Consider the following 15,124-nt stretch of genomic DNA (forward strand, 5'->3'; position numbering starts at 1 on the left):
TCCCTGGCAAACTCGGACGTCTCGCTGCTAAACTACCAGTCTGCTCTGTACCCATCGTCTGCAGCTCCTGTTGCAGGAGTGACACAACAGAGCGTTTCCTTACAGCCTGGAACCACGCAGATCTGCACACAAACTGATCCATTCCAGCAGACGTTCATTGTTTGTCCCCCTGCTTTTCAGAGTAAGTGAAGAGGCTCATTGCTTCAGCCAAATGAAAATGAGACCAGAGCTGGGGCTGAGGCTAGGAGGAGAGATGGAGATATTGGCTAGATAGGAGATCATTTTGTGCATTTCTTGCATTGCTGTCACATGTAGTTAGCATCTCACACGTAGCGTGAAATTGTTTCAGTCAGGTGTGCCTTTTCAGTAGGTGTGTGTGTGCGAACACTTGGTTCTTCTTCTCCTGAACGCTCGTGAGCAGGTACAGACAATGGATCTGCCTGGTGTGCAGTCACCACTCACATTGTTACCCAGTCTGTTTTCCCCACAATTCTTACGAGAGCGTTCCTTAGAAAACAACGAGCTCGTAGGGAGTTTGATCTGTCTGCAGTAACAAAGTACTAAAAGTGCTCTCATTGCCTGGAAAACACTTATATTTTCCTGACCCAGCATCCTGTTTGGCCCTGTACAGACCCAAACTTACCAACAACCAAAAGGAATTTCTGCTGAAAAGGACATTTTTTCAGTGCTTTAAGTACCTGAAACTTGGACATGGAATAGAAATCCCTCTTTAATCCTACCCAGGAATCTGCCATTGTGGAGCTTTAATTAGGTTAACTTCCTGAGTGGAGCAGAAGTGTATTTTTAGGCCAGGATTTCTTGACATTAAGGGCATTCAGAGAGACTGAATGTTCAGAAAAGGCTTGCAGTTCACACAGGTGCTGTCAGCCAGAATTGCATCTCAACAGCAGTTGAGTCCCTCGTATTTCAGGCATGGGAATCTCAGTTCGCAAGTACTGGCCCTTGTGCAGTGTGGTGGCAGGAAGTGGAACACTGATTGCATGTAGGTAAAGTTACACAGAGCAAGAAGTACACTGCACTGATCTTGAAAGTGTCCCCATTTTAGTTTGTACCCCTGGGTTGCATTAACCTGGCAGTTACAAATGAAGCAGGAGTTCCTGATATAGTGTTTGGGACGCAGGCTTTCAGCGGGAGGTTCGCTCTTGTCCTCAGGGGATTGCAGACATACCCAGTGCTTGCGGACAGTTCTTGTCACGTGTCAGTAAGGTGTAACAGGGACAGTGCCTCTTCTGAAGGTGAAGAAATCCTCAGACAGTGAGGCCAGCCAAAGGTTGTCTAGGTGGAGTGATGTATCCAGGTGATTTGAACCTGAACATGCCAGTATTGCTGTTAACTCAACACTTTTCTTCATGAGGAAACATCAGATTTGGTAGAGCAGCACTGGAGAGCAGTGAGGCTGAATTGCAAGCGCTAGTTTTGGCACAAAGCAGGGTAGATTTGCACTTTATAGACTAACTAAGCCAGAGCTGTATAGCCTGCGCTTTTGTGAGCCTGAGCTTGCTCCATCAGTTGCTGTAAAAGGACATGCACACGTAAATGTATTAAATGGAGAGAGTGCTTGAATGCAAAAGATAGGGGGTGGTGAAGGTGAGATGCCTCCTTACAAACAGTGGACAGAGAGTAAAAACATGGACAAGAACATTTTAGACATCTGGATTTAAACTCTCAGAAAAAGGAAATGCAAGAGAGTATGATGAGAAGGTACCGTGCCTCTAAGACAGTGGGGTCATTTTCTTACGTACCTGAACAGGTGCATTCTTTCCCTGCTACAGGGCAACGCCTTCCGGGTACTTTTAGAGCAATGTCTTCATTTGGTTGCTACTTGAATTATTTAATGAGTAAAGAGAAAGCCCCTAATTTGGGAGCAGTTTGAAGGTGACACGCTCCCAAGTGCGGTACATAGGGGTTGTGGACAAACAGAGACTTTTATATTCGTCTGCTGTCCTTCTGCTCTTGTGTAGCAGGAATTAGACCGTGAGAACTATTTAAAGAATGAGGAAGCGTGTTAACTGTAACTGGTTCTTGTTCCAAACAGCTGGACTCCAGGCAACCACAAAGCATTCTGGGTTCCCAGTAAGGATGGAGAATGCCGTTCCCATTGTACCACAGGCACCTGCAGCGCAGCCATTGCAGATCCAGTCAGGAGTCCTCACGCAGGTAAAAATGGAGTTAGTTTGAATTCCGGGCAATGGAAAACACTAGTTCAACTCTGGCCCCTGCATTGGGGTGGCAGGCAGGTCTGGGGGAAGGTGGGAACGACTCTAAGCGCATTACCAGAAATCTCAGAACACCCTGGGAGCTGCAGCCCAGGTCTTGGCGTTTTGCTGTGATATCAGGGCTCTGAGTCTCGTTTGTTACTGGGGCATGTGACGTTGGTTCTCTGGAACTGGAGCTGGCGTGTGCTAAGTGCCAGCCACGAGGGGCTCAGAGAGGTGTGTGAGCCACTCTCAATACTAGGGTCTGAGAGAGAGGTGCCCAGCAAATCCTCAGGGGAGAAAAATCACCATAAGGGGGGGAAGTTTGAACATTTTTAACATCCCTTGCTGACTTGGGAATTTAGCCTTGAATAATGGGCTATATAGGCAGTCCTGTTGTTCATAGCACGCTGCATTGACCTGTATAGACTTGCCAGTACACATAAAGCAGCGTATATACTCAAAACTAAGACAGCAGATTCAATAGAAAATGAATTTGTCCATTCAAGTGACCTGTCACATGAGAAGAGAGATTCCAATAGACAGAAGTAAGGTTTTGAATTACAGATGCATTATTTCCATCTTTAATTCAGTGAAGTTACTTCTGCATCCTCTTTTTTGGCATAGTTGCATCCTTAGCATGAGTGGACATGTGGCACTGATAATATATTCCCTTAAGTTATTTCTAGGGTAAAACTAGTGTGCAATAAGATGTCATAATTCATTTTGAATGTTGGGGTTTTTGCAAGATAACAGACTATATATTTCAAACACTTACACGTTCTGTCATAAAAACCCAAAGTTATGCTTACAGAAACAGTATCTATCTGTCTTGAATGTACAGTGGGTCACAGTGCTAAGCATTTTTTCATACACGTAGGTACTAAAGTATCTGTAATCATCACTATGGATAATACTATAATTCCATGTGTTTGCACAGTCACTCCGTTTCTGTTGACATTTACACAGGGAAATAGTGCGCACACGCTGCTCATCTTACTAGCCAGGAGGTCCAAGGGAGGTGGACTGATCTAGCTGAATGATCTAGTCCCATAGGACCATTTTCAGTTGATCAGTTGCAAATTTGTGCGTCCAGTTCAAAAAATGGTTGGGGCGTTGGCTGGTGCCTACATTTTGTCTGGTATAATTACACAGGTGATTATATTAAACGAAGCCAGCATGAAGCAGACCCCTCCTGCTGCTTCTCAGGGTGAAGTACCAAACTAGTTCAAACATCTGTCTCTAAATAAGGTGGTTCATTGTCTAGTTTTGTCTCTTGGCAGTTACATCACAGTCAGTGTTAATCTGAATCGAGTGTGGAGACCCAGGCACCTTTGATTATTAAAACCCTTTAGTTTAGCCTTTCCCAAGAATACTGCACATGAGATAGCATGTTTTTTGATATACCCTTTGTATCACGTCAAGGGTTTCTCATGCACCACCATGGTCCCGGTGAGGACGTACAAAGAGAAAGTATAAAGCACAGAGCTGGAATGTGTTTCCACCTGGGGCCTACGCACAATAAGGTCTGGGACACACAACATCAGCTCACAAGAAGCCTGTTCCCACATTCCAGGACGGCCTCCCTAAAGTTGCCCGGGGTCAGCTTAGTGCACCTGAGGGGCTGAGTATGGGTTTGGATGTGTACCGCTGAGTTCTGCAAGCCACTCAGGAGCACCAGTGGTACCAGGGGGTGAAAGCCTTTGTGGCCCTATTGCTGAACCCAGTTGACCTGCCTCGGTACGTTTGTTTCACTCACTGCCTAATCTACGTTTCAGGGAAGCTGTACACCACTAATGGTAGCAACTCTTCATCCTCAAGTAGCCACCATCACGCCGCAGTATGCGGTCCCCTTTACTCTGAACTGCGCAGCCGGCCGGCCAGCGCTAGTAGAACAGACGGCTGCAGTACTGGTAATTGCCTCCCTTGATTGTGTTCACTAACGGAGTTTTTGTTTTAACTTAGAATTGCAGAGGGCATGGAAGCATGTGCCATCTTGTGGCTGTGTTCTTGCTACATCTTAATGTCTTGTTGTTTTCCTCCCCAACATTGCTGAAGCACTGTCTGACTCTGATGTTTAGTGTGGCTCTGTAAAGAATCTTGATCCACTGACTGTTGCTCTGTACTAGCCTAGAGTTATCAAGCTCTTCTCCTAAGCCCTGAAGAGCTGTAATAGTACTTGTTCTTTGCTTTCTGTCCTATCTTTACCTTTCAATTGTCGAGAACAAAGGAAAAGCCCTTAGCTTGACTCTGCTACAGGTACCTCACTGGCCAGAATTTGAAGCACTTGGCAAGTTAGCTGTCTGGGGTTTTCTTTGTTTGCTTTAATGTTCTAAAGCTTCTTTGCATGTAGAAAAGTTGCGGGCAATTAAGATCAGGCTAAAACCCCTAAGAATAGCAAATGCTTTTTAATTTATTGCTTCAGCAGTCAAGATCTCGTACCCCTCCATGAACAAGAACAATCATTCTCTGGCCTTGCATTGTCTAAAACCAATCCCAGGCAGCTTGCATCATCCAGATAAAGATGTTGCTCCCCACAGATGCCTTAGTTCTTACTGCATTTTGTGGTTGAAAGTAAAGGTGAGCTCTAGCTTCTAAAAAGGCAACAGTTTCTCAGGCTAGTTCACATTGAGCAAAACCGTGATTTGAAAGGGTCCGTGGGGAGATGAGAGCAGCTGTTTTCTGAAACTGTATGCTTTCAAAATTGCCTCCCTCTGAATGTATCTGGTGTCTGCATCAGAGCTGACCCTGCAGGTGCCACAAGTCAATCAATGTAAAACCCCAGAATCAGATCAGTGAAGCTTATTGAAACATTGCAATGCACTTGAAGTCGTGGTGTCCTCACATGTCTTTCAGAGCACACTCCATCTCCGACATGAACCATTTTGTCTTTTGTGGCTTTAAAGTGATACTTTATGAGTATTGTTTTTCTTCCAAGCTGGAGACCTCTTCTGGCCAGAGCCAGGCCCTGGTTGAGGCTAGTGATTAAAACTGCCTGTATGAACCTCTGTCACCAGCTGTAGCACAGATTGCCCCTCATTTCTGAGGACGGGCAGGCTGGGGAGTGCGTTCTGGGAAATCCCAGCTGTCTGTGCTAAAAGGCCCAAGGGATCGTGTCTCCTTCCCCCTCTTTTCACTCTCTACCAACGGGCTGACACCCCAGCTCTCAGAGAGGCAGCCACCACTGCCACAGAGCATGGGGCACCATCAGCAAGTGCGACTCTTCCAGGAGGGCCTTTGGGTTTCTGAGCCAACAGGCAGTTTAGACCCATTTTTCTATCTTTGTGTGGAGGACTTGGCTCAACACTCCCCTGCGCAGTGCTAGGAGGCCAGAGCCATCTGTCTTCAGACTGTGAGCCCGGGTTGTGAGTTTCTCCAGAGACTTGAACGTTTCCGTGGGGCTGTCTGCAGCCTGCGCCCGAGCTGCTCACCTGTAGTGCTTCTGATACTTCTCCCCTTGCTGCTTCACCTAAGTTTGCATTAGCCATTTGCTCAGCTTTGCATATTTTTGTCCTTCCTCTGTCAAAACAGTTCGTCGCTTGGAAGGCCCGATTTCTGCCTCCCGTTGGGAATTTAGATCTTGCTCTGTATTAAACTCTCTGCTTTGTCTTGTGCAGGTGTTGGCTTTTGGAAAGACGCATGGTGTGACTTTTAACATATTTCTCTTTTTTTATTATTCCGCTTACGTTGGCAGAGGTGTTAGCCGTTCTCTGCTCGCAGGCTTCTTGTTTGGAACCCGTCTTGTAGCACGTGGGTCTGTTCCTTGCAGAAATGTTTTGTTTAATGCAGCCGTGTTTACGGTTTTGCAGTTTAAAGTGCAAGAAACAGAACCATGTGTGTTCAGCACCCTGGGAGATATTGTACTGCAGAGTGCCATTTGGCATGGACATGTCTACATGTCACCAGTGTCGAGGGAAAAGCCAGGGCCCCTGAGCTCAAAGCGTGTGCGTGTGGGGTGGGATCTGACATAAGACCAAGCGCCTCTTGCTAGGCTTGTTTTTTTTATGCAGTGACTGTTGACACCCTGCACAAGTAGTTGAATGTGAGTGGGGCAGTGCTATATTTATAACCAAGCGGTAATTCCTGGCTCATGTCGCACTGCATGGTAGCGAAATGACGATGTTTTCAAGAGAGGCTGCAGGCTCCAGGTACTCCAAGGAGCCGGCCCCTTCTTTTACTGCCCTCAGTCCCAGTTTTGTTTCATTTTTTGACACGTCTGCCTCATGGTTTCTAAAAGCTTGGCCCAGCCCCTCCTTGAGATCTGTCCTGCCTTTCTGCCCATTGCAGGATGGGGCATGGAGAGGGTTTTGCTTTCCTGCGGTGAGCACTGTGAAGGAGAAGCTGACTGAGCAAAGCTGCCCCCAGCAGAAGCCCTTCATTGCACTGCATGCAAAACCATCCCAGGCACAGCTGTTTGGGAACAGTGCCTCAGAGGTGCTAAGCAGAAGTGATCCCTAGTATGTAGGTCAGGCTCCCCTCCCCGCTTCCTGGCACCCTTTCTGCAGTACAATATGGACACCGCCCTTCTCCCCAGGTGACACCTGTGATATCTGAAGTGGACAAACGGGCTGGGGAAGCTTGTGTCTCTGGTTTTCTCGTTCCCTTCCGTAGTGAGGCCCTTTGAGGAAGCGCAGTCTGTGCCTTTGTCTGCAAGTTAACACGCTGCGCAGTTGACCCTATTGTTTCGAACAAGTCTTTTTCTCCGTTCTCAGTGGAGTGGAGCTTTGTGAGCCCCTTTGTCCATTTGCTGTTTTGCAGCAGGCCTGGCCTGGAGGCACCCAGCAGATCCTGCTCCCTTCCACCTGGCAGCAGCTTCCAGGAGTTGCTCTGCACAACTCCGTACAGCCCACCGCTGTGATTCCAGAAACAATAGGAAGCAACCAGCAGCTGGCAGACTGGAGGTAAGGGGCCTGGTTAATGCAGAGGCTGGTTCTGAGCCCATGAAAGGGGTGGAGTAACGTTAAGGGACAAGCTTGTCCTTTGCTGCCAGCTTTCCACGTCACCTGAGCCCGAAACCTGCTCATGCCGCCTCTGTCAGGGGTGCGGCAGCCACTGATGGGTGACCAAACACATTTCCCCCTGCCCTAGCAGGCTTCTTAGCGGGCGGTTGCTCCTTAGTGGATCCAGTAGAAGCTTGAGCTGCTGAACAACCACAAACCCCAACTAGAAACTCCCGCCCCACACCTCTGTACTGCACGGCAGGTTCAGACACGCACAGCCCGGGGGGCCTGCAGAGTGGCCGCAGTGCTGGAGTCTGTCTCTCTGCCCCTAGGAATGCACATTCCCATGGAAACCAGTACAGCACCATCATGCAGCAGCCCTCCTTGCTGACCAACCACGTCACCCTCGCCACGACCCAGCCTCTGAATGTCGGAGTCGCTCACGTTGTCAGGCCGCAGCAGAGCAGCAACGTGCCAGTAAAGAAGAACAAGCAGCCAGCCCAGAGTACAGCAAAGTAAGGCTTCCTCTCCACTGCCCTCAGTCCCCTGTGAGGGGTATGCAGAAGGCACCCTGCAGCCTCTGAGTCCCATGTCAACAAAGGTGTGACCTGTACACGTTTCTAGTGTGCTACCACTGTGTAGAAGGATGCGAGTAGCTAAGGGCTGTGGGCCAAAATCCTTGTTGAGCTGCTTCAGTGCCAGGCCCTCCGCTATCTGTCTCTAAGCAGCAGTTCAGTGCATGGCAAAAAGGGGTTTCTAGGGGCTACTGTGGTACCCACTCTGACTTGGCCACTGACCCGCACTTCTGGTCATCCCCGTGGCTCCCTGCAGGCCCAGTGTGACCCTGGAGGTGATGCCATCCCAGGTGTACTCGCTGATTGGGAGCAGCCCCCTTCGCGCTGCCTCTTCCTCCTCCAACACGCTCGTTCCTGTGCCGGAGCAGCACCAGCCTATTGTGATCCCCGACACTCCCAGCCCGCCTGTCAGCGTCATCACCATCCGCAGCGACACCGACGAGGAAGAGGACAGCAAGTACAAGCCTGCCAGGTAGTGACTCTAGCCTGGCAGCCAGTGCCCTGAGCACGGCTCAGCCAGCGCCCTCCCGTCTTCGGGCCTGTGGAACGGTAATGGGAGGGGATGTGCTAGGGTGGGAAGGGCCCTGCTGGTAGTCCGCATGGGCAGCGCTGCACAGAACCCCTGCCAGCCTTCGCTTGCTTCCACATCACCGGTATGTAGACTAAGCAGAAAGGCTGCGCAGAAGGATGGTGCAAAGCGCCTGGCTCAAGCATGCTCCCTGGATAGGCCCTGCAAGACCATGCAGGTGGAGTTCAACCCTTTGGTCCTTCCTCCCCTTAGCTTGGGCATGAAGCAACGCTCCAACGTCATCAGCTATGTCACTGTTAATGACTCCCCGGATTCGGACTCCTCCCTGAACAGCCCGTATACTGCAGACCCGCTCTCCACGCTCCGGAGTGCGGGAAATGCACTGGAGCTGCCCAGCAGGGGAGCAGCTGACAGCTCCAGCTCTCGCACCATCATCGTGCCTCCTCTGAAGACACAGCTGAATGACTGCATTGTGGCCACCCAGGCCTCAGGTAAGTACGCTGTGCACCCAGTGCCTGCCCCTCCCTGCCGTGTCGCCAGCAACCTGCGCTGTCTCCAGTCCTTTCCTGCCCGCTACGTCTTAGGTCATAAGCAGCTTTCCCATCATGATGGCTGCTGCTTTCAGGCTATGGAAACCTCCGTTCGTTTTCAGTGTCTCGGAATAGACTTCCCACAAAGCTGTTGGCTGTATTTCCCAGGTCTCTGTAAACATGCCCACAGGCTATTTGTTCGCCTGAGCATGAAACTGTAACTAGAGAAGTCAGTGTGTAACCCAGGGGCCTGTGTTGGTTTAAGATGCACGAGCTGGTAAACCAGGTTCTTAACCGTGGCAGGAAGGAAATGGACTAAGCTTCTGATGTTTTTCAGGCATCCTCAGCAGCACCAGTAAGAGCAAGCCAGTGGCGTCGGTGAGTGGGCAGGCGTCTGGGTGCTGCATAACGCCGACAGGCTACCGACCACACCGCGTGCTGAACAATGGCGTGCAGCCACTCAACCTCAGCCAGGTGAGCAAGGGTCCAGCCGTGCCCAGCCCTGCCTTCTGGCTTCTCTGCTCGCACTCGGCCGGTTCCATTAAGGCACCAAGGCTTGGCAGCAGGGAGCCCTGCTTTGGAAGCACTGCCTTGGGCCAGGTCACAGCCACACTCTCGGGAGTTTTTGAGCTGAGCGGGGAGTCCCATCCTAGGGCCCTTCTGTATGGGACAGACCACGTTCCCTCTTGGGGGAGAGGAGCTACTGCTTTTCCTGCCTGCAGGAGGGCCGTGGGCAGCTCGTCCCATCGCCCAGCCGTTCTGCATAGGAGGACTTGGTCAAAGCCTGCTTTGCTTTGCTTCTGCCCTCAGTGGCAGCTGCTCCCTTGGGTCCTCCTGGCTGCCTTTTCAGTCTCGGGAAGTCAGACAAACTGCAGCTCCCAGACTCCGTGCACTAGCGTGAGCTGGGGGCAAGTACGCCAACCCTGCTGCTGCCAGCACCAGTTGATCACATGCTGCGTGTAGGTCTCAAAGGCGCCGAGGGCCTCCGTGCAGGAGCCCTCTCACGACTCCTACTCTCTCCCTCTGCAGAACCAGCAGACGACAGTGCTGGCCTCACAAGAGAGAAGCGGGAACCCGGCCCCACGCAGACAGCAAGCCTATGTTGCCCCGCTCCCGTCGACGATTTCTCAGGCTCCCTACGCCTTCCAGCACAGCAGCCCGGTGCACCCCCACCTGGCGGCAGCAACAGCCAGCACGCACCTTCCCAGCCAGCCGCACATGTACACCTATGCGCCCACCACCGCTGCCACGCTGGGCTCCACCAACTCTATCGCTCATCTCTTCTCCCCTCAGGGCTCCTCGCGGCACACGACCTATGCTGCCCACCCTAGCACCCTCGTCCACCAGGTCCCGGTGAGTGTCGGCCCTAGCCTGCTGACATCTGCAAATGTCCCGCCTGGCCAGTACCAACACCAGTTTGCTACCCAGTCCTATATTGGTGCTTCCCGCGGATCTGCTATTTACACTGGATACCCGCTGAGCCCCACAAAGATCAGCCAATACTCGTACCTGTAGCCCCTGCGTTCCCGCTGGTTTGTGGGGCTCAGGTTACTGTTGCTAGCCTCCTTTGGGTACAGCTGTCCTTGGCAATAGGCCTGCCTGGCTGAAGGAGGATTTCAGGTGACATTTCTCTGGTGTTGACTGTGCTATTGTGGTGACCCCATGCCTGGTCGTGCTTGAAAGGGTCCCTGACTGGGGGCTTTGGTCACTGACCGGGCAGCACCCTTTGTTACCAGTTAAAGGGGCACTGGCTAAGATTTTAAGCTTTTACTTTTTATAGATGCTTTTAAAAGGTCCCAGTCCCACCTATTTAAAGCTATTCTGTTGTTATGCTAATCAGATGGGAAAAGGAAATCAATGTCTTTATAGGCAAATGCTGATTTTTTTTAACTCATAATTTATACAAAGACTAGCAGATTATATTTTAGCAGCTTGCACAAATCCATATTGCCACTAAAAATGTAATGCACATTTATGTCAGTATGTTGCTAGAGCAGAGTTCAAAACTGAGTTGAATATTTTGCAGTTTGTTCTGTAGTTCACTTGCTCACTAGCAGATCGCCATTCCTGCAAAGCCCTTATATCTCCCTGTTTGGCCCTGCCTGGAGGTTCCATTTATTTTCTGCTCGGTATAAGGGTACGGTAGAGGCAGCTACCTTATACTAGCACCGTAATATTCAGCAATCAGTTTGACCCCTGACATCTCTGCTTTGTTTTCCTGGAAAGGCTGTGTTTCGCTAGTGCAGCTGAGTCTTGATCGCTGCCGAAGCCGTTCAGCTACATTTTTCAGTTACGTGCAAGAGCCCATGTGCTTTGCCAGAGCGCGTCTTCTTCTGGTGAGAACGAGTCGCTGTGCTGCGCTGCTCTCCCAAGTTCGATTTCTCTGGTGCACCAGGCACTGCCCTAGCATGGAGCCAGATTCCTTTCCCAGAAGCACAGGGCTTTTCTCTGTTCTAGTTTTCTTTGTCTTTTTCCTTGCATGATTCATTTAGGAGGGAGTCGAACAATTTGAAATACGATGAAACATCTGTATCAATGTGTACAGCTTTTTATACTCCTGCGAGCATATCTTCCTGGGTATGCCGACAGCTAACTTCAAAGCGCTCTTATTAAGACTTGTATACAGTAAGTGCATGTAGGAATTGCAAAAAAAATCCAGATTTTAAAGTTTATTACTGAATTTCAAACTATTTTAGAAGTTTTGTATTGGTGGTGTTTTAATATTTTACATAAAAAGAAATATGTACATATTGATTAGAAAAAAATATAACAAGCAAAACTTCCTGCTAACCCCAAATGTTCTGTCTTTGTAATCAAAACGTGTAGTGATTATACTTGAACTCCGTACTTAGTGTTTGTCTAATTCTTTAAACGTTCCTGGGGATGAAATTGATGTATCCTTTGTATTTAAACCAAAATGAATTGATACATGTTGGAATGTATGTGAAATAATGCAATCGTTAGAGCTCATCACTGTAGCACTGAGAGAGAGAAGTGGAGCCTCATGAGAGACAAGGATACCTTCTGATTTGTTTTGCACAGGTATGTGTGATGAAGAGTTGTTTGGTGTGTCCCCTTATTGTAGTGCCTTAAATGATGATGTAGTGTGAATAGAGTTTACAGTGAGCTTGCCTTATGAGGGACCAGCAAGCCCCCGTCGAATTGAAGCAATTCACTAAGCTTATCACAGCAAGAATAGCAGTCTGTTGCATAGATGCAGTGTTCTCCGTTTAACGCTAACATAAACAGCGACGTTTTTGTTGAGAGCGAGGCGCCGGTTCCTTAAAGCTTTTCCTTGAAATGGCACATATACTGTTAGCCGTCTGTCGATGCAGTCGAAGAGGGTAGTGCCAGGACCGCCTTGGAATATTTAGTCTGATGTTGCGGAAGTGATGAAGTCTGTGCAATCGCTTTTTATTAGATACAAGCGCGGCATTACCTTCCCCCGTGTGACTAGCAGACATTCCTTGTAAAATATTGCTAGCTCGGTGATAGGATGTTCATACCAAAGAGAGCCTGCTGTAAAGCACATCGCATAACAATACCATTGCAGACTTTTGTAATGCTACTGCTGTTGGGAAGGTGTATCAGCCATCATACTGGTGTGTGAGGAAGCCCTCGCTCGAGGCAACCGGTGTGGTTTTTAAACGACACTTTGTTTCCTTGACTCCATCAAACTAGGGTTTATTTCTTGACCTTCAGTATCTTGTCTCAATGGCTAGTAAACTGGCTTAAGCCAGTGGTCTTACTGCAGCAATAAGAGGTTTTGGCGACCTTGAAACCCAGTTTATGTTCTGTCCGTATTGAAAACAGGCTAGGTCTCTGCCCGGTTTGTGACAAGATGGTGTCCAGAGGTGCAGTTTTCAGGTCTGAAAATCCATGTTGTTGGGATAGGAAAATCTAGGCTGGCCTGGTACTGAGCAGCTGTAGAAGGCTTGGCGTTTTCTACAGGAAAAGGAGTAAGTGCTCCGGAACGACAGCAGCGGTTAGAGACCTCACGGATCCGGATTCCTTGTTTAGCGTCGTTGTAGTCACCGCGCTCCTGTAGATGTGAGGATAAGTGAGCGATCTCTGTATTTCACATTGTTGGCGTTAACGATGCTTTGTTGCTGTAACATGATCAGCACGTGTTTTACTTGGTGCCAAGCACGTCCTTGTGTTTCCATGCGACATGGCTTGTGTGGAGTACTTTCCCTGGAGATACCTCTTGGATACAGAGTTGTGCCTTTCCATCCAAAGGCAGACTGAATCCAGCACCTGGCTGTGATGAAAACCTTTTACCCAGTGTCACAGACAGCGCGCTAAGACAGCTTAGTGACAATCCCTAAAAAGTTCCCCCCAAAAGATGAAAGAGACGCAGGCCTCTAAAAGAACTGCCCAGCTGTGGGGAAACCGTGGGAGGAAGACGGCATGGGCAGGCCTGCGGTGCCAGCCCAGCCTGGTGCAGCTGCTTCTGCTGGCTGCTTCTGCCCTGCAGCAGTTGCCCCTGAGTGAAACGGGCCACGTTCCTGCGTTCCCAGCGCAGCTACTGCAGGCTGGGGGCAGCCGGAGAGCACGGTTGCACCACTTTGTGCTACGCTGCGGGAAAGCCCCCCTCCTTTGGAAGGGGTCTCACCGTTTCCCTTAAACAGCTGAAGCCAAATTTATCCACTAGGTATATTCTGATCTTTTCCACGGATTCACCCGTTCCCACTGGAAAAGGAGGAGTAGATGGGAAGTGCATTGATGAGATGTGACAGGCCCTGTTTAAAACAAGGCCTTGGCAATGGCTACATCAGATTTACACTGTGATATGCGCCGTCAAAAACAAAGGCTCCTTGGGCCAGCCTGCGGACTCCTCCCTGGGTTTCTAGGGCTGGCCCGAAGCGTCTTGCCCGTTCCAGCCTGTCCTAGAGTTTCTGCTCTAAGGACGTGCATCCTTTCTCCCTGCACAGATCCAGCTTGTCTGGGTGCAGATCAAGGGAAGCATTAAAGAAAGCATCTCCTCGCTCTCACGGCTGGTGTGCGCATTCTCTGTCAATGATCGTGCTGTTCCTGAATAGAAACCAAAGGCTTTCCTGACACTTTGGTTGTATTCTGGAAAGTCTGCCACAGGTGGAGCTCGGGATTCCTCTTCTGAATGTTCAGTGACTCTGGTCCCACCTGGGTTTATCCTTTTGATTCAGACACGGTGTTACGTGGGAGTCGTCCCCACTAGCTGACTTGCATTCACAGCTGTACTACCCGCTGCAGAAGCAACTTCCGAGCTGTCCTGCTTAGCCCCCAGTTGACTGATGCAGTAGTTTACCTCTGATTCAGCCATTTTTTTAGTTCACAAAACTCAATTGCTTCTAAATGACAGGATTGGCACAGCCCTGCTTTCTTTTTTATTTAAACTTATGAATGGTGCCGCATGTCTACATGGTTGTTTGTTTGTTGCTAAACTTTATATAATGTGTGATTTCAGATTCAGCTTGAAATATATCTATCTCACTACATGTAGCAGTACATTATATGTAATGTTAGTATTTCTGCTTGAATCCTTGATATTGCAATGAAATTCCTACTTTATTAAATGTATTTGATATGCTAGTTACAGTGTGAAATTTAACTTTCTTTTATGGTTGTGCTCTTCCTTTTTACAAGCCGCTAGATACAGGTCGTTTCTGACAATTACTGATCTATGTTTGTATTGCTGATGTACTTAGGGGATATGTATAAATCATTTTAACAAAAGAAATAGATATTTAAAAATTTAATACTAACTATATGGGAAAAGGGTCCATTGTGAAAACATAGTTTATCTTTGGATTCAATGTTTGTCTTTGGTTTTACAAAGTAGCTTGTATTTTAAGTATTTTCTACATAACATGGTAAAAATGTAGAACAATTGCAATGCATCAATAAAAGGGTTAATTTTCTGTACTCAACTCATTGCCTATTCCTGACTCTGTGCAAAAAGAAAGGCTCGAGCCCACCCCGGTTAAATCTGAGCAGGGCCACTCTGAGGGCGGCAGCCGGACCGAATGCTCTGCCCCCAGCACGCGTTCGGGTCGTTCAGCCCCAACCACTTTCTGAGCTATGACGAGCAGATCCATGGGTGCGCTGTCACTGACTAGGAGCAGTGGCCACAGAGAAAGGAGCAGGCAGGTCCGGGAGCACTGGGATTCCCACAGAGGTTGCTCTGGACTGTGCCCATGACCCATCGTGATCAGAACCTGCCTCCCGTCCACCACCATGAGTTTGGGCCCCTTTACTTGATGCTGCCCCTTGCTGAAGCAGTGCCAGCAGCGCTGGGGTGCCACGCCAGCAGGCCCTGGGCCTGTGCAATGATGCCCCAGAAGGGTCAGCTCCA

The 15,124-nt window shown here is 49.2% G+C and overlaps 1 protein-coding gene across 1 annotated transcript in view; it reads left to right on the plus strand.

Moving 5' to 3' along the window:
• The window catches only part of HIPK1 (homeodomain interacting protein kinase 1), a 30,370-nt gene extending 15,671 nt beyond the window's left edge, over positions 1-14,699 (plus strand). Inside the window, 9 exon segments of the mRNA XM_025191928.1 lie at positions 1-181; positions 2,057-2,178; positions 3,995-4,129; positions 6,975-7,117; positions 7,489-7,671; positions 7,988-8,203; positions 8,513-8,751; positions 9,128-9,264; positions 9,820-14,699. The exon segment at positions 1-181 is cut by the window's left edge and continues 15 nt beyond it. Of these exon segments, the coding sequence (XP_025047713.1) occupies positions 1-181; positions 2,057-2,178; positions 3,995-4,129; positions 6,975-7,117; positions 7,489-7,671; positions 7,988-8,203; positions 8,513-8,751; positions 9,128-9,264; positions 9,820-10,305 (1,842 nt within the window). The 3' untranslated portion in view covers positions 10,306-14,699.
• Positions 14,700-15,124: the final 425 nt, after the last annotated feature.

The sequence above is a fragment of the Alligator sinensis genome, unplaced genomic scaffold (assembly GCF_000455745.1).
Source record: "Alligator sinensis unplaced genomic scaffold, ASM45574v1 scaffold1450_1, whole genome shotgun sequence".
Lineage (NCBI taxonomy): Eukaryota > Metazoa > Chordata > Crocodylia > Alligatoridae > Alligator > Alligator sinensis.